The sequence below is a fragment of the Neofelis nebulosa genome, chromosome 7 (assembly GCF_028018385.1).
Source record: "Neofelis nebulosa isolate mNeoNeb1 chromosome 7, mNeoNeb1.pri, whole genome shotgun sequence".
Taxonomy (NCBI): Eukaryota; Metazoa; Chordata; class Mammalia; order Carnivora; family Felidae; genus Neofelis; species Neofelis nebulosa.
Genome location: NC_080788.1, coordinates 71393558 through 71421178, shown reverse-complemented (window position 1 = coordinate 71421178; position 27621 = coordinate 71393558). Strand labels below are relative to the sequence as shown.

Here is a 27621-nt window from a genome sequence, read left to right as displayed (position 1 = left end):
GCTCATATGATAGTAAGATGGTGCAACCACTTTGGGAAACAGTCAGAAGTTCCTCAAAATATTAAATACAGAGTCTACATAAGAGCCAGAAATTCTACTTCCAGGGATATACCCTAGGAAAGTAAAAACATATGTTCACACAAAAACTTGTTAATTCATAACTCATAATAAGCAAAAAATGGAAACAACTCAAGTATTCAACAACTACTGAATGGATAAATATAAGATGGTATATCCATAAAAGGAATGTTACTCAGCCACAAAAATAAATTAAATACTGATACATATTACAACATAAATGACCCTTGTACACATTATGCTAAGTGAAAGAAGCCAGTCATAAAAGGCTACATATCCTGTGATTCCATTTATATGAAATGTCCCAAATAGGTCAGTCTGCAGAAACAAAAAGTAGATTAATAGTTTCCAGGGTCTAGAAACTGAGAGGTGACACTGGAGAGTGATGGGTCCAGCATCTCTTTGTGGGATAAAGAGAATTCTGTTTGAAAGTATGAGATACTAGTGTCCTTGAGATAACTGGAAGAAGAAAATCTAACAATTTCTTTAATTTTAACAGTACTGGGGAGTCACTGGTGATTGTCTCCTAAACTGTGTAAGGCACAAGTGGTGTATAAGAAAACACAATGCATGGTTCATTCAAAATAGAGCTATTAAAAATAATTCTTGAAAGTGTATATATTGGAAAATTCTTGAAAGTGTATATAATGGAAAAATTGGCAGCCATCTGGATCTACATATTAGGAGAATTTTAACTAGATCTTGGTGAGAAAGTGGGAAGAAATACATTTATGATAAGTCAACATTCAAAAGTCGGTGCATCTTATGTTTTTTAAATATTGATACAAGAATTAAAAAAATGTTTTGTAAATGTAGCATGTTACTTCGACTCATAAATGTAAACTATAATACAGATTGATATTTATGTATATGACTATAATATGGACAGAAAAATTTTAACTAGTGTTAAGTCTAAATGTCAAAAAGATACATGATAGTTTTTTCTTTGCTTTGAAACATTTTAAGTTCAATGTACATTTTTCTCTAATAATAACAAAATGGATAGATGGCCAGTTAACTTAGTAACATTTAATTATACTTGAATATGTTCTTCTCTCCCCCAAAAACATACATTCCTAATTCAGTTAATACAACTGAATGCCAATTTTTAATTACTTATTGCTCATACATTATTTCAGTTGTAAACAAAAGTCCTTCAAAGATTTCTTCCATGCCTATGACTCAATCTCACCATTCTAAATAACTTTCTCAGAGCGACCTTCATCTCTTTATTTCGAAGACTATAGATCAAGGGGTTGAAGAGTGGAGTTAACACAGAATAGGACAAAGTCACATATTTCTGAATCCCTGCTGGATTGCCTGCTGTTGGGCTCACATATACAACCATGATAGAGCCATAGAACAGGGACACCACAGCCAAATGGGAGCCACATGTGGAGAAAGCCTTATGCCGACCTTCTGCTGAGGGGACCTTCAGCACAGCTCTGATCACCAAGGTATAGGAGCTGATAATGAAGACTAAGGTGGTGAAAATGAGGACTGAATTATAGATAGCACAGATGATCTCAGTGGCAGGAGCTGGCACACAGGCCAGCTTTATAAGAGGTCCTGGGTCGCACAGGAAATGATCAATTGTATTGGGACAACAAAATGGGAGCTGAGAGATCAGGTAAATAGGCAAGAGGAAGTACAGGAAGCCACACACCCAACACCCAGCTCCTGTTCTGATGCAGCGTTGAACTGTCATGACAGTGGGGTAATGCAGGGGCCTGCAGATAGCAAGGTACCTGTCAAAGGCCATGGCAGACAAGAAGAAGGTCTCAGTGGTGCCCAGGGAGAAGAAGAAGTAGGATTGGAGGAAGCAGCCAGAGACAGAAATGGTGTTGGTCTCAGAGAGAAAGTTGGCTAGCATATTAGGGACAGTGGAGGTGATAAACCAGATCTCCAGGAAGGAAAAATTGGCCAGCAGGATGTACATTGGAGTTTGTAGTTGATGGTCCCACATCACAGCACAGATAATACAAAGATTTCCAGTTAGTGTCAGAATATATGTCCCAGAGAAGACTGAAAAGAGGAAAATCTGAATTTCCCAGGTATAAGAAAAGCCTAAAAGGATGAATTTACTCACAGAGCTAGAGCAATTATTTATGTTGGAATATTCATTTGTTTGTAATGCTGCAAAAATAACAGATTTCCAAATTACAAGTATAGAAATTAGGGCAGATCCCTTGCTTAGGGTAAAATCATTCTGTGTATCAATAAATAACAAAATGCCATAATCCATGCAGTGATAGTTCCATGATTTTCATATATTCATGACTCTATTGTGAATATAGTAAATAAAAGTGAAAACTCTCTGTCATCCTAAGGTTTACCATCAAAGTTACTTGGTATTATCAAGAGTCAAGTGTGCCCAAGGATCTACAATTTTAGAATAAGCAGTGAATGAGAGGAATGAATAAACACAACTAAATAATTAAGTGGTTGTAACCTACAAAGATATTGATGACACTGATATTTAATATTCTTTGATCTATTTGGGAGAGAAATAGGTCAAGCTGATGAGGACAATATAGATTTAAATAACATTTGAAACTTAACTGATTTTAGTTTTACTGTGTTAGATTATGTGAAATATTCCTATGTTAATTTTAGAATATATCATAAACTAATGTTAAAAGAAAAATCTATCAGAAGTTTTCACATTTCAATTCCTCTCTTTACTAAAATTACACTCAAAAAGAGTTACTGGCAATCTTCCTTATTTTACAAAGAAACTTAAGGAACAAAGTCCTGTAATATAGTCCTACATTGCCCTATACATCACAATCAATACTTGATATATATGATGTTTTTCATTAATATTGCAGTTGATATCAGATACTTTAGTAGATATTAAAGTCAAATATGTATCATTTATAAAGATATGCCAAAGTTGGCTGTGCCCACAAAAGCTGTTCCTCAAAGTTTGCAATCTCAAACAGGAATAAAATTTTGTCTTCTATGCTGTAAATGTAACAGAAAGTAAATAGAAAGTAGTCACTTGAAACTTCGTTAAAGGAAGGTCTATTCGCATTCTCCCTGACCTAGGGCCCTAACTCCCACAGAGAGCAATATAAATGGGAAACTGGCAAACCACTATAAGAGTTCTAGTAAGTTTTAAAGTAACATTTTTTATAAGCTCTTAGAAAAAAAATTAGCTTTGATTCTGGAGAAGGAATACTTTCATAATTCACATATTAAGTGGTATTTAATACAAAACTAGAGAGGCGTGGAAGGAGAAAATAGAGAAGCTTTGAGTCCTGTGAGCTTTACCTTACCTGAAGTTACAAGATGGGTATCATAGAAATCTGTATGGCTTAACACCATCTTCTATATCAGAGTGAAAACTCTAATCTCAGATCTCAGAGAAGCCAAATATAATAGTTCCATGCATTACTGTGGGGATTATATGAAGTGCTGACCCTTTTAAGAGCAAGAACATTATGAAATCTGTCATGGACCTCTTTAGGCTTGCCCTCTTACAGTTCTCTTGTTTATATAAACTGACAAAGCAACAGGAAGCCTGACAGTTGAAAAGAGAATCATAGTCTCATGATCTACACAGAACCAAATGAACAACTGAATATTAAGCCCTTTTACTTTCTGCAAAGATCATCTTTGGGGAGTGGCTCTCTAGAGAGGGAATTTATAACACACTAGTCACATTGAACCTGATTTCCTATTCTGTTCCTTACTCAGCATGCTGGAATTTGTTTCAAATTCTAACACATTTCCCAATTTAGTTCAAGGATTTTTATTTGCAATAACAAGAGAAATAGAAACACAAAATGATTTGGGCAGGTATAAGTTTGCTACTTAACTGTGATCAGAAGTAATCTCTCTGATGATAAAGGAAAAATTGTGACTCTGGCCATTTGCCTTGGCTCTAAGCTTAGAGAAAAGTCTAAGGAATATAGGTTAACACAAAGATTAGGAGCCTGTGCATTTAAACATATTAAATATTCCCTCCTTTTGTTTCAGACTATTCATTATCTTAACTCCAACTTGTTTGCCCCAGCCCAAGCTCACCACCACACTGAGATATGCATTCTTTAGCTATGAGTAAAATTTTTAAAATAAGAAAGACATGAAAATATCCTATGCAGTTAATTAACACTTTGGTAATATCTTTTAACTGTTCCATACTACAACATTAGCACTAAGTGGATATACAATATTTTACATACTTAGTCCCTAATTGTTGAACCCTTAGGTATGATAAACAGAGTTCAAAGATTCTTAATACAAATTAAACCATACCCTATAATAAAAAATTCCAAATAATATGATCAAGTAAAAGTTATTTAAGAGTGGTCCAACATTATGTGTATGTGAAAGCATATATTAAAATAAATATTCACTAATTAATAGAGAAAAATATAGGAACATGTTATAAATCCAGTGATGGCAACAGATAAAGCTGAACTTCATTCTTGACAAAATTAACCAGAAATAAAAGGAATTCCTTAACTTGGTGAAGAATCTCTTTACCAGAAATGATTGGTGAAATCATTGTCTAATAGTAAAACACAAAAAGCATTATAATTAATCAAAGACAAAAAGGAAATGAATGTCTCTGAGCAAGGAGACACCTAAAGTTTGATGCTAAGTGGAAGCTATTTGAGGAGAATGGTACTAAATGAGAGGAAACTGAAAAGAAAAGCCCAAAATCTATGTAAAAGTTTAAAAAAAAACCAGGAAACAAAAATAATGGATAAAAAATTTTCAAAAACAAAATAAATCATAGGACTTATAATACCAAATATTAAAATTTTTGGTAAAGTTAGTGCAAGGTGGAAACAGAATCAAAAGATCTTGTTTTTTCAATTGTTTAGGAAGATTTAAAAAATTTTTAAGGAATCTGAATAAATTAAATATGTGGAATGCATTAAAATAAAATTCAGAAAAACCAAATATAGGGAAAATTACATTTAAACTGATAAAGGATCCCAATGAGAAAAATGCCAGTTTTGAAATAATCAAAACCAGAGGCAAGTGGCACAGTAAAGGTGCAGTTCCATATAACCAGGGGATGGAAGATAACAGAAAAGGTTTGAGAAGACCTAGAACCCCCCGTCATGTTGATTGGTGGAGATCTCCTTTTGAAAAAATAATCAACCTCAAAACTTAGAACACTAAAAAAAGGCATATCTATGAACTGCCTGACAGAGAATTTTTAAATAACTGTTATAAAGATGCCCAATTAACTAAAAGACAGATACACAATTAAATAAAATCTGGAAAATGATGCATGAACAAAATGAGAATATCAACAAAGAGAAAGAATTTTTAAAAAACAAACAAAAATTCTGGAGTTGAAAACTGTAAAAACTAAAGTGAAAAATTTCATTAGAGGGGTTGAACATCAGATTTGACAGGCAGGAGAAAGAGTCTGGAACTGGAAGATGGGTCATCTGAAATCATGGAACCAAAGGTACAAAAGGCCTTATAAAACACCAGCAAGAGGATGAATATATGTCCATGGGGTCATGGAAGAAGAAGAGAGAGACAAAGGGGCTCAGCTTATTTGATGAAATAATGGCCAAAATTTTCCAAAACTCTGAGGAAAGTGATGGACATACAGAAGTTTAAGTAACTTGAACTGAAGTAAATCTGAAGAGAACCACATTAAGACACATTATAACCAAAGTGTCTAAAGTCAAAAATAAAGAAATCTTCAAAGAAGAAAGAGAAAAGCAATTCATCACATACATGGGAGCTTCCATAAGAATATCAGCAGACTTCTCATCATTTACTTTTCAGAACCCAGGAAAGTGATGGGATATATTCAAAGTGCTTAAAAAAAAGAAGCAATAAAACCCCCACTATCAAATTATCAACCACGAATAATGTATCAGTCAAAACTGTCATTCAAAACTGGAGAGAGAGAGAAAGGTATTAAAAATGGAATAGGAAGATCCTTAATACACTTCATCCCACAGGCACAACAAATTTACAACTACACATAGAGAATAATTTTCCTTTGAAAAAGGCCTGAGAATTAGATGAATAGTGCCTTCACAACAAAAGACAAAAGAGAGGCATCCAGAAGAGTAGGAGAGGAGAGTCACAGCCTTCCCAGGACTACACCCCAGATATAGTAATCCCACAATTAAGAAAAATAAAAAAAATAGGGAACTCTCCCTCAAGTTGTAAAGGGATTGTGCCCCATATCAGGCATTCCAGGGGATGGGTCCAACAGTGGAAATGTAAGATGACTAAATGTCCAGTTTTGGAAATCTATGGTGATGAAAACCAGGAGAATTATAGAACCATAAAGAATGGATACCCAATATTAAAGAGCTTGCATGCAAACCCATCCACTCTCCAATCCAGTGCAAAAGCACCAATGTGAAAAGCACCTAGTCCATAAGCAAGGGAGACCCACTTACTAACTTTAAACAGCTACTAGAGAGGCAAGAACCTGAAGGGATTTATCCAGGATGAAGCACTGGTTGACACCATTTTTGCAACCTCATTGTAACTTACTATGGTAGGAGCACCCAACAGGTGGCAGTTTTGGTGCCTTCTCTCTAGCCTACTAGTTAGCAATGGATATCCTTTGTCCACCCTACACAGAGAGCTAGCTGTAACCAGTATAGGTAAGCATTTGGTACGTTCAATCCTTGTTCAGCATTTGATATGATATGTAAAGCAAGGCAGGGAGAGTGCCCTGAGCCCTGCCCATTATATTCAGCAGCCAGGCTGCAACTGGGAAAAGCAAATGACATAAATTCTACTTCCTGTCTGCAGTGGCACATCTGAAAATTGCCAGGTGGGTGCCCAAGCCCTGGCTTCCCTGTGCAATATTGTGTCTCAATGTGGTCCTATCATAGCTGGCAGGAACACATAGCCCACACAGAGTACCTGGCTCTGGTGATCAAGGGAGACTGCACTTCTGGCACATGTGGCTCATGCATAAGTTAAGTCCCTAAAGGGGTTCTTGGGTGGCTCAGTCAGTTAAGCATCTGACTCGGTTTCAGCTCAGGTCATGATCTCATGGTTTTGTGGGTTTGAGCCATGCATCAGATTCTGTGCTGGTAGCACAAAGCCTAGTTGGGATTCTTTCCCTCTCTCTCTCTCACTCTGTCCCTCCCCCATTTGTGCTGCCTCTGTTTCTCTCAAAACAAATAAATAAACTTAAAAAAGATAATTCTTTCAAGACTAAGAGAGGTAGCCACTTCACCTAATACATATAGACCAGCAGAGTGACAAGCAAAATGAGGAGACAGAGGAATATGTTCCAAAATAAAAAATAAGGTAAATCCCAGAAAAATACCTTAAGAAAACAGAGTTAACCTACTTGATAATGAGTTCAAAGTAATAGCTATAAAGATGTTCACCAATCTCAGAAGAATTAAAGAACACAGGGAGAACTTCAATAAGATAGAAGATACAATAAAGTACCAAATGGAAGTTATAATTGAACTGAAAAATACACTAGAAGGTTTCAACAGCAGAATGGATAAAAGAGAAGCAAAAATCAGTGAGCTGGAAGACAAAGCAATGGAAAACACCTAGACAGCATCCAAAAAAAAAAAAGAATTCAAAGAAATGAGAATAACTTAATGGACCTCTGGAATAACATCAAGCAGAATAACATTAACGTCATAGTAGTCCCAGTGGGAGAAGGGAAATAATGGATTAAACTTTCCCTAATCTGAAGAAAACAGACATCCAATTCCAGGAAGCCCAGAGAGTTCAACACAAGATGAACCCAAAGAGAAAAACACTGAGCCACATTATAATTAAAATGATAAAAGTTAAGGGTAAAGAAAGAATTTTGAAAGCAGCAAGACAAAAGCAACATACTACATACAAGGAAAGCTACATAAGGCCATGAGCAGATTTTTCAGCAGAAGCTTTACATGCCCAAGGGGAAACCCATGACACATTCAAAGTGCTGAAAGGAAAATTGCTGACCAAGAATTCTCTAACCATCAAGATTATCATTTAGAATTAAAGGAGAGATTAACAGTTTTCCAGATATCCAAAAGCTAAAGGAGTCCATTACCAATAAACCAGCCTCGCAAGAAATGTTAAAGAGACTTCTCTAAGCTAAAAATACAAAACACTAATTAATAATGAGAAAACATGAAAGTAAAAATCTGACTGGAAAAGGTAAATAACAAATGTGTGGATCAACCACTTACAAAGCTAGTATGAATGGTAAAAAACAGAAGTAGGAGAATTTATTAAAAACACAATTAGTTAAAATACATATAAAACAAAGTGATAAATGCATCATCAACAAAATAAAATGTGCGAAGGGAGTAAAATATAAACCTTTGAGATGTGTTCAAAATTAATTTACAAGAGACTTATATACATAGATATCATATATGAACCTTACAGCAACTACAAAGAAAAACATACAGTTAATACAGAAAATAAAAAGGATTAAATACTAAAAACAATAATCAAAATACAAGGGAAGAGAGAAAGAGAAGAAAAAAGGACCAGAGAAGAACTACAAAAACAGACAGAACACAATTAACAAAATGGCAATAAATAGATACCTATCAATAATTACATGGAAATGTACTAAATTCTCCAGTCAAAAGACATGGATGACTAAATGGATACAAAAACAAGACCCCTGTATATGCTGCCTACAAGAGACTCACTTTAAGCCTTAAGGTCATTCATAGGTGGAAAGTGAAGAGATAGAAAAAGATTACCATGCAAATGGAATAAGAAGAAAGTAGGATAGCAAAACTTATATCAGATAAAACAGACTTTAAAACAAAGAGTATAAAAAGAGACAAAGAAAGACATTGCATAATGACAAAAGAATCTATCTAACAAGAGGATGTAACAGCTAGCTGTAAACCAACACAGTAGGACCTAAATATATAAAGCAAATATCAACAGCCATAACAGGAGAAATAGATAGCAAACAACTATAGAGGGCTTTACTATACTCATGTGAGTGGATAGATTATCCAGACATAATATCAATAAGAAACAATGGCCTTAAAGGACACATTAGGCTAGATGGACTTAATAGATACATATACAGATCATTCCACCCCAAAACAGAAGAATGCAGATTCTTTTCAAATGCACATGAGACATTCTAAAGAACTGATCATACATTAGACCACAAAACAAGTCTCAATTTAAGAAAACTGAAATTCTATCAAGCCTCTTTTCTGACCACAAAAGCATGCAAATAAAAATTAATTACAAGAAAACTGGAAAACAAAACAAAATAAAACATGGAGATTAAACATGTTACATAACAACCAATAGAACAATGAGAAATCTCAGGATCCACAAAGGAGTGGAAACATATGGTATCTGTCTTTCTCTGTATGGCTTATTTCACTTAGCATCACACTCTCCAGTTCCATCCATGTTGCTACAAAGGGACATATTTCATTCTTTCTCATTGCCATGTAGTACTCCATTGTGTATATAAACCACAATTTCTTTATCCATTCATCAGTTGATGGACATTTAGGCTCTTTCCATAATTTGGCTATTGTTGAGAAACTTAACAGAAACCCATGGAGGAGGGGAAGAAAAAAAAAAGAGGTTAGAATGGGAGAGAGCCAAAACATAAGAGACTCTTAAAAACTGAGAACAAACTGAGGGGAGGGTGGGTGATGGGTATTGAGGAGGGCACCTTTTGGGATGAGCACTGGGTGTTGTATGGAAACCAATTTGACAATAAATTTCATATATTGAAAAAAAAAAAGAACAATGAGAAATCAAAAAGGAAATTAAATAAAAATGGAAATACAACAAACAATCCAAAATGTTTGGGACACAGCAAAAGGTGTTTTAAGAGGGAATTTCATAGTGATACAGACCTACTTCAAGAAATAAGAAAAATCTGGGGCGCCTGGGTGGCTCAGTCTGTTAAGTGTCTGATTTCAGCTCAGGTCATGATCTCGCAGTCTGTGGGTTCAGGCCTCGCATTGGGCTCTGTGCTGACAGCTCAGAGCTTGGAGCCTGCTTCAGATTCTGTATCTCCCTCTCTCTCTCTGCTCTTACCCTGCTCATGCTCTCTCTCTCTCTCTCTCTCTCAAAAATAAATAATAAAACATTTTTTAAAAAAAGAAATAAGAAAAATCTCAGATAAACAATATAACTGGTTTTTTTTTTGAGAGAGAGAGATAGAACACGATGAGGAGAGGGACAGAGATAGAGGGAGACACAGAATATGAAGCAAGCTCCAGGCTCTGAGCTATCAGCACAGAGCGCAATGCAGGGCTCAAACTCACGACCCATGAGATCATGACCCGAGCCAAAGACAGTTCCTTAACCAACCGAGCCCCCCAGGCACCCAACAATCTAGCTCTAAAATTAAAAAAAAAATACTAGGAAAAGAACAGACAATGCCCCAAATCAATAAAAGGAAGAAAATAATAAATATCAGAGCAGAAATAAATGGAGATTTAAAAACAATAAAAAGATCAGTGAAACTGTAAGCTGGATTTTTGAAAAAAAAAACCCAAATCAATAAAATTTTAGCCAGGCTCATCAAGAAAAAACAATCAGAAATGAAAGATAAAAAGTTATAAATGATTCCACAAAAATATATTCCACAAATATAAATTGTATTTCTTGATCAGAGAATATTGTAAACAACTATACACCAACAAATTAGAGAATCTGTACATTCTTAGAAACACATAATCTTTCAAGAGTTAATTAGGAAGAAATAGAAAATCTGGATAGTCTAATTACTAGTAATAAAATTGAATCAATAATCAAAAAACTCCCAACAGACAAAAGTTCAGGTTGATGTGGCTTCACAAGTGGCTTCACAAGTGAATTCTACCATTTAAAGAAGAATTACTATTTATCCTCCTCACATTATTCCTAAAAAGCAAAGAGGAATGAACAGTTCCAAACCCATTTTACAAAGCCAACATTTACAAGTGATCATCTACAGCTGATACCAAAAATAAACAAACACACTTCAAAAAAGAAAAGAAAAATACAGGCCATTATCACTGATGAACATAGATGCAAAAATTCTCAACAAAATGCCAGCAAATCACATTCAACAATACATTAAAAGAATCATATACCAGGACAAACCATCCTTCATTCCAAGGATACAAAGATGGCTTAATATCGGCAAATCAGTCATTGTGATACATTACATTGACAAAATGAAGGATAAAAATCATATGATCATCTCAATGGATGCAGAAAAGCATCTGACAAAATTGGATATCCATTTATGATAAAAACTCACAACAAGTGGGTACAGTGGGAGCATACCTTAACATATAAAGGCCACATATGACAAACCTACAGCTAACATCATACACAATAGTTCAGCTTTTCCTATAAGATCAGGAATAAGATAAGGAGAGCCACTCTCGCCACTCCATTCAACAGAGTACTGAAAATCCTAGACACAGAAATTAGACAAGAAAAAGAAATAAAAGACATCCAAATTGGAAAGGAAGTAAAACTGTCACTGTTTGTAAATGGCATAATACTATATAGAGAGAATCCTAACGACTGCACCAAAAATTTATCACAATAAATGAATGCAGTAGGGCTGCAGGATACAAGATTAATATACAGAAGTCTGTTGTGTTTATGTAGACTAATAATAACCTATCGGAAAAAAATAAAAATACTACTGCATTTACTACTTCATCAATAATAATAAAATATTTAGGAATAATTTTATTCAAGGAGGTTAAAGACCTGTATTCTGAAAACTGTAAGACACTGATGAAATATTGAAGATGACACAAATAAATGGAAAGCTATGTTGTGCTAACAATAAGAATAATACTGTTAAAATGTCCATACTTTCCAATGCAGTCTACACATTTAAAGCAATCCCTATCAAAATACCAGTGGAATTTTTCATAGAACTATAACAAACAATAATAAAATTTGTAAGCAGTCAAGAAAGACTCTGAAAAGTCAAACAATCTTGATAAAGAACAAAGCTGGAGGTATCAGAATCCCAAATTTCAAGATATACTCCCAAAGATGCCATAATTAAACAGTATGGCACTGGCACAAAAATAGACACATAGATCAAGGGAACAGAATAGAGAGCCCCAAAATAAACCCATGCTTATCTGGTCAATCTATGACAAAGGAGGCAAGAACATACAATAAGGAAAAGATAGTCTTCAATAAATCATGTTAAGAAAATTAGATGGAATGAAATTGAACCACTTATAGCATATACACAAATAAATTCAAATACATTAAAGATTTAAATGAAAGCCTTAAAACCATAAAACTGAATAAAACAGGCAGTAAGCTCTTTGACATCAGTCTTAGCAAAATTTGTTTAGATCTGTCTCTTCAAGAAAAAGCAACAAAAGCAAAAACAAATGAGACTACATCAAATTAAAAAGATTTTGTACAGTGAAGGAAACCACCAAGAAAATGACCAAGCAACCTCCAGAATAGAAGAAGATATTTATAAAGAATATATCTAATAAAGGGTTGATATCAAAAATTTATAAAGAACACATAACACTCTACAGCAAACAACAACAAAATAATAAGGAGAAGATTTGAAAAAACAGGTCTCCAGAAAAGACATACAGATGGCCAAAAGACACAGGAAGAGATGCTCAACATCACTAATCATCAGGGAAATGCAAATCAAAACTACAATGAGATACCACTACATACTCACTGGAATGGCTAGTATCAAAAAGACAAGAATATTAAGTGTTGGAGAGGATATGGAGAAAAGGGAATCCTCATGCACTGTTGCTGGGAATGTAAATTGGTGCAGCCACTATGGAAAACAGCATGGCATTTCCTTACAAAATTAAAAATAGAACTACCACATGATCCAGTAATTTCACTTCTGGGTATTTATCCAAAGAAAACAAAAACACTAACTTGAAAAGATACAGGTATTCCTATATTCACTTCAGTATTCTTTACAATAGCCAAGACATGGAAGCAACCCAAGTGTCTATCAATAGATGAACGTGTGTGTGTGTGCGCGCGCGCGTGTGTTTGTATTGGCCATAAAAATGAAATGACTAATAAAAATGAAAGATTGCCATTTGTGACAACATGGATGGACCCAGGGGGTACTGTGCTAAGTAAAATAAGTTAGACAAGGACAAATACCATATGATTCCACTTATATGTGAAAACTTAAAAACCACAGAAATAGACAAAAAAACAGATTCTTAAATACTCAGAACTAGTGGCTGCCATAAGAGAAGTGGGTGGTGGATAGGTAAAACAGACGAAGGAGATTAAGAAGTAGAAACTTCCAGTTATAAAATAATTGCGATGGGGATGAAAGGTATAGCTTAAGGAATATAATCAATAATATTATCATAATTGTGACAGATGGTGACTACACTTATTCTGGTAAACAGTAATGTACAGAATTGCTGAATCAAGATGTTGAAATCTCACAGTAATACAATAGTGTATGTCAATTATACATCAATAATAAAAATACATAAAAATTAAAAACAAAAACAAGGAATAGGAATAGAAGAAGTACCTCAATACAAAGCCACAGCTAACATTACAATAGTGAAACACGAAAAGCCTTTTCTCTAGATCAGAAATAAGCAAGAATGCCCATTCCCACCACTTCTATTCAACATAATGTTGGAAGTACTACCCAGAGCAATTATGCAAGAAGGAGAGATAAAAAGTATCCATACATAAAGGAAGAAATAAAATTATCTGCTTGTAGACTACATGATCTTATATGCAGAAAATCATAAAGATTTCATCAAAACAAATGTTAGAACTAACAAATTCAGCACAGTTGCATGACACAAAATCAACACAAAAAAATCTGTTGCACTTGTGGTGAGCACAGAATGGTGTGAGTGTTGAATCACTAAATTGTAGAACTGAAACCAATATTACACTGTATAACTAACTGAAATTTAAATAAAAACTAAGACATCAGTTGCATTTCTATATATTAACAATAAAGAGTCCAAAAAGGAAATTTTAAAATTAATTTCATTTACAATAGCATCAAAAAATACTTTGGAATAAATATAACCGAGGAGATAAATGACTTGTACACTGAAAAATACAAAAATTGATTAAAGAAATTAGAGGCACAAATAAATGTAAATATATCCTACATTAATGGATTGGAAGACAATATTGTTAAGATGTCCACACTACTCACAGTGATCTACAGATTTAATGTAATATCTATGCTATGTGAATTTAGTGAAGTTGCTACAACCAATCTATAAAAGAAAAAATTGACAGTAGTTCAAAAATGTCATAAAGATGAAAAAAATCTAACAAAAAATGATACAAGAACTTTACGCTGAATACTGAAACACTCAACTGAGAGAAATTAAATGAAGAGATTTATCATGTTCATGTATCACAACACTCAATGCTATTATATGGCAATTGTTATGAAACTGGTGTATGGATATATTAAAACCCCAATCAATATCCTTATCAGTATGTTTTAAAATATTGAGATGTTGATTCTCAAATGTAGGTGAAAATGCATAGGACCTAGAATACACTAAGACACATTATAGAAGAAAGGGGTATGATTTATACTATCAGTTATCAAGATTTAATATAAAGCCTAGCATGATTAGGACAGTACTCTATTACCAAAGAGCAGAAATATAATGCAGCAGATTAAAATGGAGGCCCATACATACATAGTCATGTTATTTATCACATAGCCTCCATTGCAATCCAATGGGATATTAATGGTCTTTTTAATAAATGTTTTAGGTCAACTGAACAACTACATGGAAGAAAAGAAAACTTGATGCCCTACCTCATACCACCCACAAAAAACTAATTTAAAATAGATCATATTCCTAAATGTGAAAGCTAAAATATTTAAGCATCTAGTTTATAAAAAAGAGAATATTTTTATGACTTTAAGAGAGACAATTTCTTAAAACAGAAATGTCTTTAACCATATATAAAAAAAACCTTAAAATCATTAAAGAACTTTTGCTTACTAAAATACACCAAGAAATGATTATATCACTGAAAAACATATATCCAAAAAAGGATTTGATTATACATTATACAAAAAATTTGTGTAAGCCAATAAAATAATGCACATGATCCATTAACAACTGAGCAAAAAAACTTTAATGGAGACTTCATGAAAAAGATTTCCAAACAAAAGGCAGAAACAGACTCCTAATACAGACAGCAAACTGTTGTCAGAGGGTAGAAGGATGGGATGATAGGCAAAATAGGTGAATTAAGAATGGGAGGCACACACTTCCAGTTATGGAATGAACAAGTCATGTGGATGGAAGGTACAGCATAGGGAATATAGTCAATGGTATTCTAATAGCCTTGTATGGTGATAGCAGCTACACTTGTGAGCATAGCATACCATACTGACTAGCTGAATCACTATACTATACACCTGAAACTAGTGTAACATTGTATGTAAATTATACTCAAAATAATTTTATTTTTTTAATTTTTTAAATGTTTATTTATTTTGAGAGACAGAGCACAAGCAGGGAAGAACAGGGAGAGAAGGAGACACAGAATCAGAGGCAGGATCCAGGTTCTGAGCTGTCAGCATAGAGCCTGACGCAGGGCTTAAACTCACAAAATGCAAGATCATGAACTGAGCAGAAGTCGGACACTTAACTGACTGAGCTACCCAGGTGCCCCTCAAAACAATTTTATTTTATTTTATTTTATTTTTTTTAGTAGCTAAGTATTTATTTATTTATTTATTTTTAATTTATTTATTTATTTATTTTTTTAATATATGAAATTTACTGTCAAATTGGTTTCCTTACAACACCCAGTGCTCATCCCAAAAGGTGCCCTCCTCAAAACAATTTTAAATAAAAATTTTGAGCAAAAAATTTTTCCACATGAAAAACGTGTTCACTATCATTATCTATCGAGAATGTGCAAGTTAAGCTACAATTAGATACCACCCCACACCCAGCAGAATGGCTACAATATATTTTTTAAAGATGGATAATAACAAGTGTTGAAGAGGCTGTGGAGCTACAGAAACTCACTTATGATGCTGGTGAGATTATACATCAGAACAATCACATATTAACAATGTTTGACAGTTTCTTTTTTTTTTTAATATATGAAATTTATTGCCAAATTGGTTTCCATACAACACCCAGTACTCATCCCAAAAGGTGCCCTCCTCAATACCCATCACCCACCCTCCCCTCCCTCCCACCCCCCATCAACCCTCAGTTTGTTCTCAGTTTTTAACAGTCTCTTATGCTTTGGCTCTCTCCCACTCTAACCTTTTTTTTTTTTGCTTCTCCTCCCCCATGGGCTTCTGTTACATTTCTGAGGATCCACATAAGAATGAAACCATATGGGATTGCATTGAATGTGTAGATAGCTTTGGGTAGTATTGACATTTTGACAATATTTATTCTTCCAATCCATGAGCAGGGAATGTCTTTCCATTTCTTTATATCTTCTTCAATTACCTGCATAAGCTTTCTATAGTTTTCAGCATACAGATCTTTTACATCTTTGGTTAGATTTATTCCTAGGTATTTTATGCTTCTTGGTGCAATTGTGAATGGGATCAGTTTCTTTATTTGTCTTTCTGTTGCTTCATTGTTAGTGTATAAGAATGCAACTGATTTCTGTACATTGATTTTGTATCCGGCAACTTTGCTGAATTCATGTATCAGTTCTAGCAGACTTTTGGTGGAGTCTATCGGATTTTCCATGTATAATATCATGTCATCTGCAAAAAGCGAAAGCTTGACTTCATCTTTGCCAATTTGGATGCCTTTGATTTCCTTTTGTTGTCTGATTGCTGATGCTAGAACTTCCAGCACTATATTAAACAGCAGCGGTGAGAGTGGGCATCCCTGTCGTGTTCCTGATCTCAGGGAAAAAGCTCTCAGTTTTTCCCCATTGAGGATGATGTTAGCTGTGGGCTTTTCATAAATGGCTTTTATGATCTTTAAGTATGTTCCTTCTATCCCGACTTTCTCCAGGGTTTTTATTAAGAAAGGGTGCTGGATTTTGTCAAAGGCCTTTTCTGCATCGATTGACAGGATCATATGGTTCTTCTCTTTTTTTTTTGTTAATGTGATGTATCATGTTGATTGATTTGCGAAGGTTGAACCAGCCCTGCATCCCAGGAATGAATCCCACTTGATCCTGGTGAATAATTCTTTTTATATGCTGTTGAATTCGATTTGCTAGTATCTTATTGAGAATTTTTGCATCCATATTCATCAGGGATATTGGCCTGTAGTTCTCTTTTTTTACTGGGTCTCTGTCTGGTTTAGGAATCAAAGTAATACTGGCTTCATAGAATGAGTCTGGAAGTTTTCCTTCCCTTTCTATTTCTTGGAATAGCTTGAGAAGGATAGGTATTATCTCTGCTTTAAACGTCTGGTAGAACTCCCCTGGGAAGCCATCTGGTCCTGGACTCTTATTTGTTGGGAGATTTTTGATAACCAATTCAATTTCTTCGCTGGTTATGCGTCTGTTCAAGCTTTCTATTTCCTCCTGATTGAGTTTTGGAAGAGTGTGGGTGTTTAGGAATTTGTCCATTTCTTCCAGGTTGTCCAATTTGATGGCATATAATTTTTCATAGTATTCCCTGATAATTGTTTGTATCTCTGAGGGATTGGTTGTAAGAATTCCATTTTCATTCATGATTTTATCTATTTGGGTCATCTCCCTTTTCTTTTTGAGAAGCCTGGCTAGAGGTTTGTCAATTTTGTTTATTTTTCAAAAAACCAACTCTTGGTTTTGTTGATCTGCTCTACCGTTTTTTTAGATTCTATATTGTTTATTTCTGCTCTGATCTTTATGATTTCTCTTCTTCTGCTGGGTTTAGGCTGCCTTTGCTGTTCTGCTTCTATTTTCTTTAGGTGTGCTGTTAGATTTTCTATTTGGGATTTTTCTTGTTTCTTGAGATAGGCCTGGATTGCAATGTATTTTCCTCTCAGGACTGCCTTCGCTGCGTCCCAAAGCATTTGGATTGTTGTATTTTCATTTTCGTGTGTTTCCATATATTTTTTAATGTCTTCTCTAATTGCCTGGTTGACCCACTCATTCGTTAGTAGGGTGTTCTTTAACCTCCATGCTTTTGGAGGTTTTCCAGACTTTTTCCTGTGGTTGATTTCAAGCTTCATAGCATTGTGGTCTGAAAGTATGCATGGTATAATTTCAATTCTTGTGAACTTATGAAGGGCTGTTTTGTGACCCAGTATGTGATCTATCTTGGAGAATGTTCCATGTGCACTCAAGAAGAAAGTATATTCTGTTGCTTTGGGATGCAGAGTTCTAAATATATCTGTCAAGTCCATCTGATCTAATGTATCATTCAGGGCCCTTGTTTCTTTAATGACCGTGTGTCTAGATGATCTATCCATTTCTGTAAGTGGGGTGTTAAAGTCCCCTGCAATTACCACATTCTTATCAATTAGGTTGCTTATGTTTATGAGTAATTGTTTTATATATTTGGAGGCTCCGGTATTCGGCGCATAGACATTTATAATTGTTAGCTCTTCCTGATGGATAGACCCTGTAATTATTATATAATGCCCTTCTTCATCTCTTGTTACAGCCTTTAATTTAAAGTCTAGTTTGTCTGATATAAGTATGGCTACTCCAGCTTTCTTTTGGCTTCCAGTAGCATGAGAAATAGTTCTCCATCCCCTCACTCTCAATCTAAAGGTGTCCTCAGATGTAAAATGAGTCTCTTGTAGACAGCAAATAGATGGGTCTTGTTTTTTTATCCATTCTGATATCCTATGTCTTTTGGTTGGCGCATTTAATCCATTTACATTCAGTGTTATTATAGAAAGATACGGGTTTAGAGTCATTGTGATGTCTGTATGTTTTATGCTTGTAGCGATGTCTCTGGTACTTTGTCTCACAGGATCCCCCTTAGGATCTCTTGTAGGGCTGGTTTCGTGGTGACAAATTCCTTCAGTTTTTGTTTGTTTGGGAAGACCTTTATCTCTCCTTCTATTCTAAATGACAGACTTGCTGGATAAAGGATTCTCGGCTGCATATTTTTTCTGTTTAGCACACTGAAGATATCGTGCCAAGCCTTTCTGGCCTGCCAAGTTTCAAAGGAGAGATCAGTCACGAGTCTTATAGGTCTCCCTTTATATGTGAGGGCACGTTTATCCCTTGCTGCTTTCAGAATTTTCTCTTTATCCTTGTATTTTGCCAGTTTCACTATGATATGTCGTGCAGAAGATCGATTCAAGTTACGTCTGAAGGGAGTTCTCTGTGCCTCTTGGATTTCAATGCCTTTTTCCTTCCCCAGGTCAGGGAAGTTCTCAGCTATAATTTCTTCAAGTACCCCTTCAGCACCTTTCCCTCTCTCTTCCTCCTCTGGGATACCAATTATGCGTATATTATTTCTTTTTAGTGTATCACTTAGTTCTCTAATTTTCCCCTCATACTCTTGGATTTTTTATCTTTCTCTCAGCTTCCTCTTTTTCCATAACTTTATCTTCTAGTTCACCTATTCTTTCCTCTGCCTCTTCAAGCTGAGCCGTCGTGGTTTCCATTTTGTTTTGCATTTTGTTTAAAGCGCTTTTCAGCTCCTCGTGACTGTTCCTTAGTCCCTTGATCTCTGTGGCAAGAGATTCTCTGCTGTCCTGTGTACTGTTTTCAAGCCCAGCGATTAATTTTATGACTATTATTCTAAATTCACTTTCTGTTATATTATTTAAATCCTTCTTGATCAGTTCATTAGCTGTTGTTATTTCCTGGAGATTCTTCTGAGGAGAATTCTTCCGTTTGGTCATTTTGGATAGTCCCTGGAGTGGTGAGGACCTGAAGGGCACTTCCCCTGTGCTGTGGTGTATAACTGGAGTTGGTGGGGGGAAGGGGGGGCGCAGTCAGACCTGATGTCTGCCCCCAGCCCACCGCTGGGGCCACAGTCAGACTGGTATGTGCCTTCCCTTCCCCTCTCCTAGGGGCGGGATTCACTGTGGGGTGGCGTGGCCCGTCTGGGCTACTTGCACACTGCCAGGCTTGTGGTGCTGGGGATCTGGCGTATTAGCTGGGGTGGGTAGGCAAGGTGCACGGGGGCAGGAGGGGCAGGCTTAGCTCACTTCTCCTTAGGTGATCCACTTCAGGAGGGGCCCTGTGGCAGCGGGAGGGAGTCAGATCCACTGCCGGAGGTTTGGCTCCACAGGAGCACAGAGTTGGGTGTTTGCGGGCAGGAAGAAAGTTCCCCGGCAGGAACTGGTTTCCTTTGGGATTTTGGCTGGGGGATGGGTGGGGGAGAAGGCGCTGGCGAGCGCCTTTGTTCCCCACCAAACTGAGCTCTGTCATCCGGGGGCTCAGCAGCTCTCCCTCCCTTTGTCCTTCAGCCTTCCTGCTTTCTGAGCAGAGCTGTTAACTTATAACCTTCCAGACGCTAAGTCGCGCTTGCTGTTGGAACACAGTCCGTCAGGCCCCTCTGCTTTTGCCAGCCAGACTTGGGGGCTCCGCTTGCCCGGTGTGCCGCCCCTCCGCCCCGGCTCCCTCCCGCCAGTCCATGGAGCGCGCACGCCTAGCCGCCCTTCCTACCCTCCTCCGTGGGCCTCTCGTCTGCTCTTGGCTCCAGAGACTCCGTTCTGCTAATCCTCTGGCGGTTTTCTGGGTTCTTTAGGCAGGTGTAGGTGGAATCTAAGTGATCAGCAGGACGCGCGGTGAGCCCAGCGTCCTCCTACGCCGCCATCTTCCCTCTCCTATCGACAGTTTCTTATATTAAACCAGTATCTACTCTAAGATTAAAAAGTTCTACTCAATATAACATCCAACAGAAATGAGTGTTATTTCCTTTAAAAAACATGTACAGGACTGGTCATAACAATTGTATTTTTATCTTACAAAAATGAGAAAACACCCAAATGTCCAACAACACAGTCATATGTAAATAAGTTCCGGGTATGTTCATGCAATGGAAGCAATAATGCAACTCATTGACAACAAAAATGTACAAATACTGATAAACGTAATAGTTTGGATAAATTTCACATAGTATAAGTAATCAAATACACAGAGATCATGTATCATATAATCCCATTTAGGTGAAGTGCAAAATTTAAGGTGATAGAAGTTAAAACAAAAAAAAGCTAACTGCAGGGGTTACCGCCTGAGAAGGTAGAATGAGGATGTATATTTGAAGAACTGTTAACATTCTATTTTTCCATTTGGTTGTAAGTTTACGTAAGTATAAATTTGATTAATTATAAATTTATACAAAAAGTAAATATTTCAAGCATTTGCATCATGTAATATCTTTGAAATCTAGAGAACCTCTGTATATTAGTAATGAAAACATAATAAACAGTAAGCAAAGTGACAACACGAACATGGAATCTTCAGAAGAAAAAATATGTAACTGAAAAAATCCTTAAAAAATGATCATTCACACTGCTAATAAGGCAAATACAAATTAAGATAACAAGGTATCATTTTTACCCATCACATTTGCAAAATTAAAGTTAAATAACAGTAATGGCTGATATTATCCAGGGTTGAATAGTGTGAAATTAACACCATGTATGTTCTTCAGGGGAGTATATAGTAGTACAGAAATGTGGGGAGAAAAAAAATTGTCAATAACTGTCTCAGAAATTTCACTTTCAGGCCTCTGTCCCTTACAAATAATAAATGTCTATGGATCAACATTGTTTATTGCAGCATTATTTGTAATAGTAATAATTAATGATCTACATGCTATCAAGAGTATTTTATCATTGCATACACTTTTAAAAAATATCATGTATCAGTTACAAAAGGAGTTAGAGCTACATATACTACATGTAAGCATATCCAAGAATTTCTTCTCTCTTCTGTCTCTTGCTCTCTCTCTTTCCCACCCCCACACAGTGGTAGAGAAGTGGAAGTGAAAGAAAGGGGGATGTTTATTACTTGACATATTTCTGTAATTTAGAAAAATAAGATAAAATCTAAAGTCAAAAATTCTGATTAGAGAATATTCTCTAATTTCTCTGATTTTTCCATATGGAGGAAGTCATGAAAGCAAAGGTGTACAGTTTTTGGCAAGGCACCTGCAGCCGAACTTGCTTAATGTTCCATTATCCTTCCCATCAACTGGAATATTCAGGGCTGGGAACACTTACTTCCCAACATAACCCAGCTGACAGTATTCCAACTATCATATCTTTGTTTTAAATTCTCTTTCCTATCCATTGGCTTTTCCCTTCACACCCTATTATCACCCCCCAACAACATATTTCTGAGTTACATAATTTCTGGCAGAAGGTTGTGATTCAAATTTTTTAATGATTCCCTTTGTGCTTTGACTGCAAGTATCCGAATCCCTAAATCCCTAAACATCAAAATTTCCTAATGATGGTCCGTGAAACCAGGGAGTTCCATCTAATTTATTTATCATCTTGGTTCTATCATGTCTAGGATGGCTCTGTAGTGTTAGCATCCCAGATGTGTGTGACTGCAGGACCTAAGATTCTACACGTTACAGACAGAGGTGTGTAACACTAAAGTCCATTATACTGAAAGCTTTTTTCATGCTCCTGTTATCTGTAGCACTTGCAAAATCAGTATTTAATAATAATTATGTTATTTTAAAGTAACACATCACATTGAATATATAGTAATACATCAATTATATAAATTAAGTAATGCGTTTAAAAAAGGTTTTAAGAATATATGACTAGTTAAAATTAATAGTGTTTCCCTTTTGGTGTTGAATGATTGTTTTCTTCATGTTTTTCATGTTTCTAAATTTCAGCAGTAAGCATTATTTTTGTAATCAGAAAAAATTTTTAAACGTGAAAAATTAAATAGTAAAACACTTCTTGCAAACCAACTCCATTATTGAAAACCTGTTTTTCATAAATCTGAGGTTGTATATGTAAGCAACAACTATTACTCTCAAAAAAAGTTACATGAATTATAATCAAGAGGAATTTTTATCTGAAATTTAGTAATTATAAATTAATAATAACTAAGTTGTAGAAAAAGAACAAACTCCAAACATCAAAGTTTTCATATAAAAATATAATAGTAAGTCATAAGACCTGTGGATATGCACAACCACACAAATTCACAGAAAGTTTATGTATTTATCATAATACATAATAAACTAGTATTTATACATAAATATTATAGCAAATTTGAAACTATTAATAAGTAAAAAGAAAAGCCCAGCTATAAAAGTCAACATTTATGAAGATTTTGTTGCGTTTACCTTTAATCTAGTTGCTTATAGCTTTACTTTTCTGTATATATAGATTTTGTCATATTTTGAATTTTTTTTTTCAACGTTTTTTATTTATTTTTGGGACAGAGAGAGACAGAGCATGAACGGGGGAGGGGCAGAGAGAGAGGGAGACACAGAATCGGAAACAGGCTCCAGGCTCCGAGCCATCAGCCCAGAGCCTGACGCGGGGCTCGAACTCACGGACCGCGAGATCGTGACCTGGCTGAAGTCGGATGCTTAACCGACTGCGCCACCCAGGCGCCCCGATTTTGTCATATTTTGAATGTACTTTGGTGTCTTTTTCCCTTTTTAATGTAATCATTTTCTCAGCTTAATGTATCTTTTTGCAAACATCATTTTAACAAAATAATATTTACAATCCTGGATTTTTCTTCATATTATTTTTTGATATTTATAATTGTTAGAGAGTACATTTCTACTGACATATGTAAATTTTGTTTAAACTAAACTTTATATAGTTTGAAATTAATTTTTCAAAACTTTATTCTTATTGAATTGCCTATATATATTTAGTTTATAGAGGAGACATAAACTATGATGAGATAAAGAAAATTCACCAATATCCCAAGTTTAAATTATTATGTCCCTTATTTGATAAAAATAGTTCTCTGTGTTGTAGAACTGTAGAATTTGAGTCAACAGCAGCTATCATGAGCCCCCACATTCCTCATAGGACTATCACCTATTTCATCTCATGCGGTAGCACCTTACAGCCATTGCTCACATAAATGCATAAAAAACACAAACACATATATACTCCCTGAAATGCTAATTCTTTTATTGCAGGGAAGTAATTTCCTTGTACTCAATTTGATAGGACAAAAGAGGGAGTCACCTGAACGTATAAATTACCCTTTTATCATTCTACTTATATAATGAAGGGCATAATTTGTGCCCACAGCTGTGACTTAATATGAGAAATGAATTATACACAATAATAAGCTGAACAGAAATTTATTACATACAGGCAGATATCCAGGAAACTTAGACAACTGTCAATGAACTAGCAATAAGTCCAAACTGGAACCTGATCCTTCCTACACTCGTTTGCACAGGGTAGAGCCCCATAAGAGTTATGCTGACAGAAAAGGGTACAGGATTATTATAGTAGCCTAACCATCTACATAGTCAACTTCCCATCCTAAATTAAAACCTCTACAAATCCTAATGCCTGTTCACCAGAATCTTAAATTCTACCTTTGAGGTTTTTTCCTGAAGATTTTTATTAAAAATTAATATTTCAGGGAAATGTTAACTTACATCTTGGGACTGAATGTAAAAATGAAAAGAGAAGGAAAATACTGATTAATGGGAGACAGAGATGCATCAAGTTAAAGTTAAAGCCTGTAGACCTTCATGCTCCAAGATATCTTGGACACTTCATCATTGTCTTAAAGTTGGAACTATTCGAGAATATATATTCAGTATCAGCTCAGGAGAAACAAATTTCTTTTAATCAACCAGGATATATCCTAGAGAAAAATATCTCCTTTGAAATGAGAAGATTCTTGTATTTTGTGTGAAATATCTCACCCACTTTCAGTGTTACTAATGGCTCTTGTTTAATTTATTTGATCAGGGAGCCAGGTCAAATGGATGAAAATCAAACAGAGGTGGTGACAGACTTTGTCCTGGCAGGCTTCTCGCAGACACCATCTACTGAGGCAGGACTATTTGTACTATTTCTTTTCTTCTATGTGTCCACTTGGGTAGGCAATGTCCTCATCATGGTCACAGTGGCCTCTGATAACTATTTGAATTCATCACCTATGTATTTCCTTCTTGGCAACCTCTCTTTCCTGGACTTATGTTATTCAACAGTAACTACTCCTAAGCTTCTGGCTGACTTTCTTGATAATGACAAGCTCATCCACTATGACCAATGCATTGCACAGCTCTTCTTTCTGCATTTTGTAGGGGCAGCTGAGATGTTCCTGCTCACAGTGATGGCCTATGATCGCTATGTTGCAATTTGTCGCCCCCTGCATTATACCACTATCATGAGTCGAGGATTATGTTGTGTGTTGGTAGCTGCCTCCTGGATGGGAGGATTTGTGCACTCTACTGTCCAGACGATTCTCACTATCCGTCTGCCCTTTTGTGGACCAAACCATGTGGACAACTTCTTTTGTGATGTTCCCCCTGTCATCAAACTTGCCTGTACAGACACCTTTGTCATTGAATTGCTAATGGTATCTAACAGTGGGTTGATCTCTACCAGCTCCTTTGTGGTACTGGTTTCTTCCTACTCCACTATCCTGGTCAAGATTCGCTCCAAGGAGGGAAGGCGAAAGGCACTCTCCACCTGTGGCTCCCACCTCATGGTGGTAACACTCTTCTTTGGACCCTGTATTTTCATCTATGCCCGTCCCTTCTCCACTTTTTCTGTGGACAAGATGGTGTCTGTACTCTACAATGTTATTACCCCCATGATGAATCCCCTCATCTATACACTTCGGAACAAAGAGGTCAAGTCAGCCATCCAGAAACTGTGGGACAGGAGTGGACTTACTTGGAAAAAGTAGGAGACATAAGCAGTTAAAGTGACTTTTCGAGAGCAAAAAACCTGAAATTAAAATACTTTTTCACTAAGGAATTAAGAGTAGGTAGCCTAGTTGTTTGGTTTTCTTCCATTAAGCCATAATACTAGATAGGGCACTATAATTAAACTCAGAAAAACTCCTTTCATGTTGAATTGTTCTGTCTTCTGCTTCCTTTTTCTTCCCTGAAGCATCCATTTTCTGTTTTTCTGTCAACTGTGTTCTTCTATTCTATCCATTCATCTGATCAAACCTTATTCCTTTCATTCTTTCCGTTTAGTTTGCTGCCACACACTGGTACAAACTACCCTTTCCAAACTCTCACCACTTTCTTCACCTTGTCTTTGATTTTCTTCTCAATTTTCACATTCTAGCCAGATGTCTGAACTGGATAAGGAATATATATGTGGTTCTCACTCTCAAAAAATATTTATATGGTTATCAGATGAAGTAGAGTAAATGTGATTTATACGACTGTATAACAACACACTAATGGGATATATCAGTTGGTTTCATCACATTACCACACCACTAACTACCACCTCATAGTGCAATTAAGAAAGCAATCGCCTAGGGGCTCCTGGGTGGCTCAGTCAGTTAAGCATCCAACTTGAGCTCAGATCATGATCTCAAGGTTCTTGAGGCTCAGGTCATGATCTTATTGTCCTTGAGTTCAAGCCCTGTGTCAGGATCTGTGCTGACAGTTCAGAGCCTGGAGTCTGCTTTGGATTCTGTCTCCCTCTCTCTCTGCCCTTCCCCTACCCATAATCTTTCTTTCAAAAATAAATAAACATAAAAAAAGCAATTGTCTAATAGTGTGGGTGCAACTAAATTTCTTTGAATTACAAGCCAAGTGAATCTAGACAAGTCATTTAATTAACTGAAACTAATTTCCTCAACTGTAACATGCACAGAATGATGCCTACTTCTCATTGTCCTTGTGAGGGCTAAAAATGTCAATAGATGTGAATGTATCTAGTTTGGTGCTTGGTTCATAACAGGAGTTCACCATTATTTATTCATTAAATTTGATTTTTCAATGACAGCAAAATATAGATGGTAAAAATTTAAACTGGCTGATATGCCTTATGGAAACAATATTATCTACTGTAACTGGTTTAGGGAGGATGTTAGAAAGTATACATAAATGAGCCATGACATTTTCATTATTAATGTGAGGCATAATTTATATTACTAACACCATTATCATAAAAAAACCCTTATTGGCATTGGTTATCCTCAGAATTATATTAAGACTAATTCATAGGCTTATGTACTCCTTACTAAAATTTTATAATCAAAGATGGGAAAATTGATTGACATTCAAGTTAAAAACAAACTAGACACAAAATACAAATCTAAAATACAAATGGACTATAAAGCAGTTTTTATTTCTACAGCCTTTTAAAGCAAGCAAATTATAGAAGCATTTTCAGCAACTTATTTGTGCAACAGAGACAGAAGCCAGGAATGTTAGGTAAATTCATTGGGGACTGAAGTTTTGTCTTTATTATCTTTATATCCCTGAAGCTTACTTTCTAAAATATCTAAAATAAAGGATATTCAATAAAAACATGTTCAATAAATGAATGAGGTTTTTATATGCTCTCTGATCAATGTGGTAAGGATTAAGGAAGAGATATTTCAGAGTTGTTTTCTTTTCCTGTACTTGGAAAGATAATTTGTAAATTTTCATTGAGAAGTAGGAAACACTGAGAGATATTACAGGAGGACTTAATGAAAAAAAATTTAACATTATTATTGTTAGAGAAGTCAGATATCTAAAAATTAATCAAATTCACAATACAAACAACTTTAAAT

The 27621-nt window shown here is 35.6% G+C and overlaps 2 protein-coding genes across 2 annotated transcripts; one reads left to right on the top strand and one right to left on the bottom strand.

Annotated features, from left to right (window-relative positions):
- Positions 1-1234: 1234 nt before the first annotated feature.
- LOC131517938 (olfactory receptor 11H6-like) lies at positions 1235-3408 on the bottom strand. The gene is made up of 2 exons (XM_058740565.1): positions 3360-3408; positions 1235-2214 (listed from the first exon to the last, which is right to left on the bottom strand). Exons 1-2 carry the CDS (start codon positions 3406-3408, stop codon positions 1235-1237), a joined length of 1029 nt encoding a protein of 342 aa, XP_058596548.1.
- A 21444-nt stretch (positions 3409-24852) lies between these two features.
- On the top strand, positions 24853-25785 carry LOC131518192 (olfactory receptor 4Q2). Its single transcript, XM_058740786.1, has one exon. It carries the CDS (start codon positions 24853-24855, stop codon positions 25783-25785), a length of 933 nt encoding a protein of 310 aa, XP_058596769.1.
- Positions 25786-27621: the final 1836 nt, after the last annotated feature.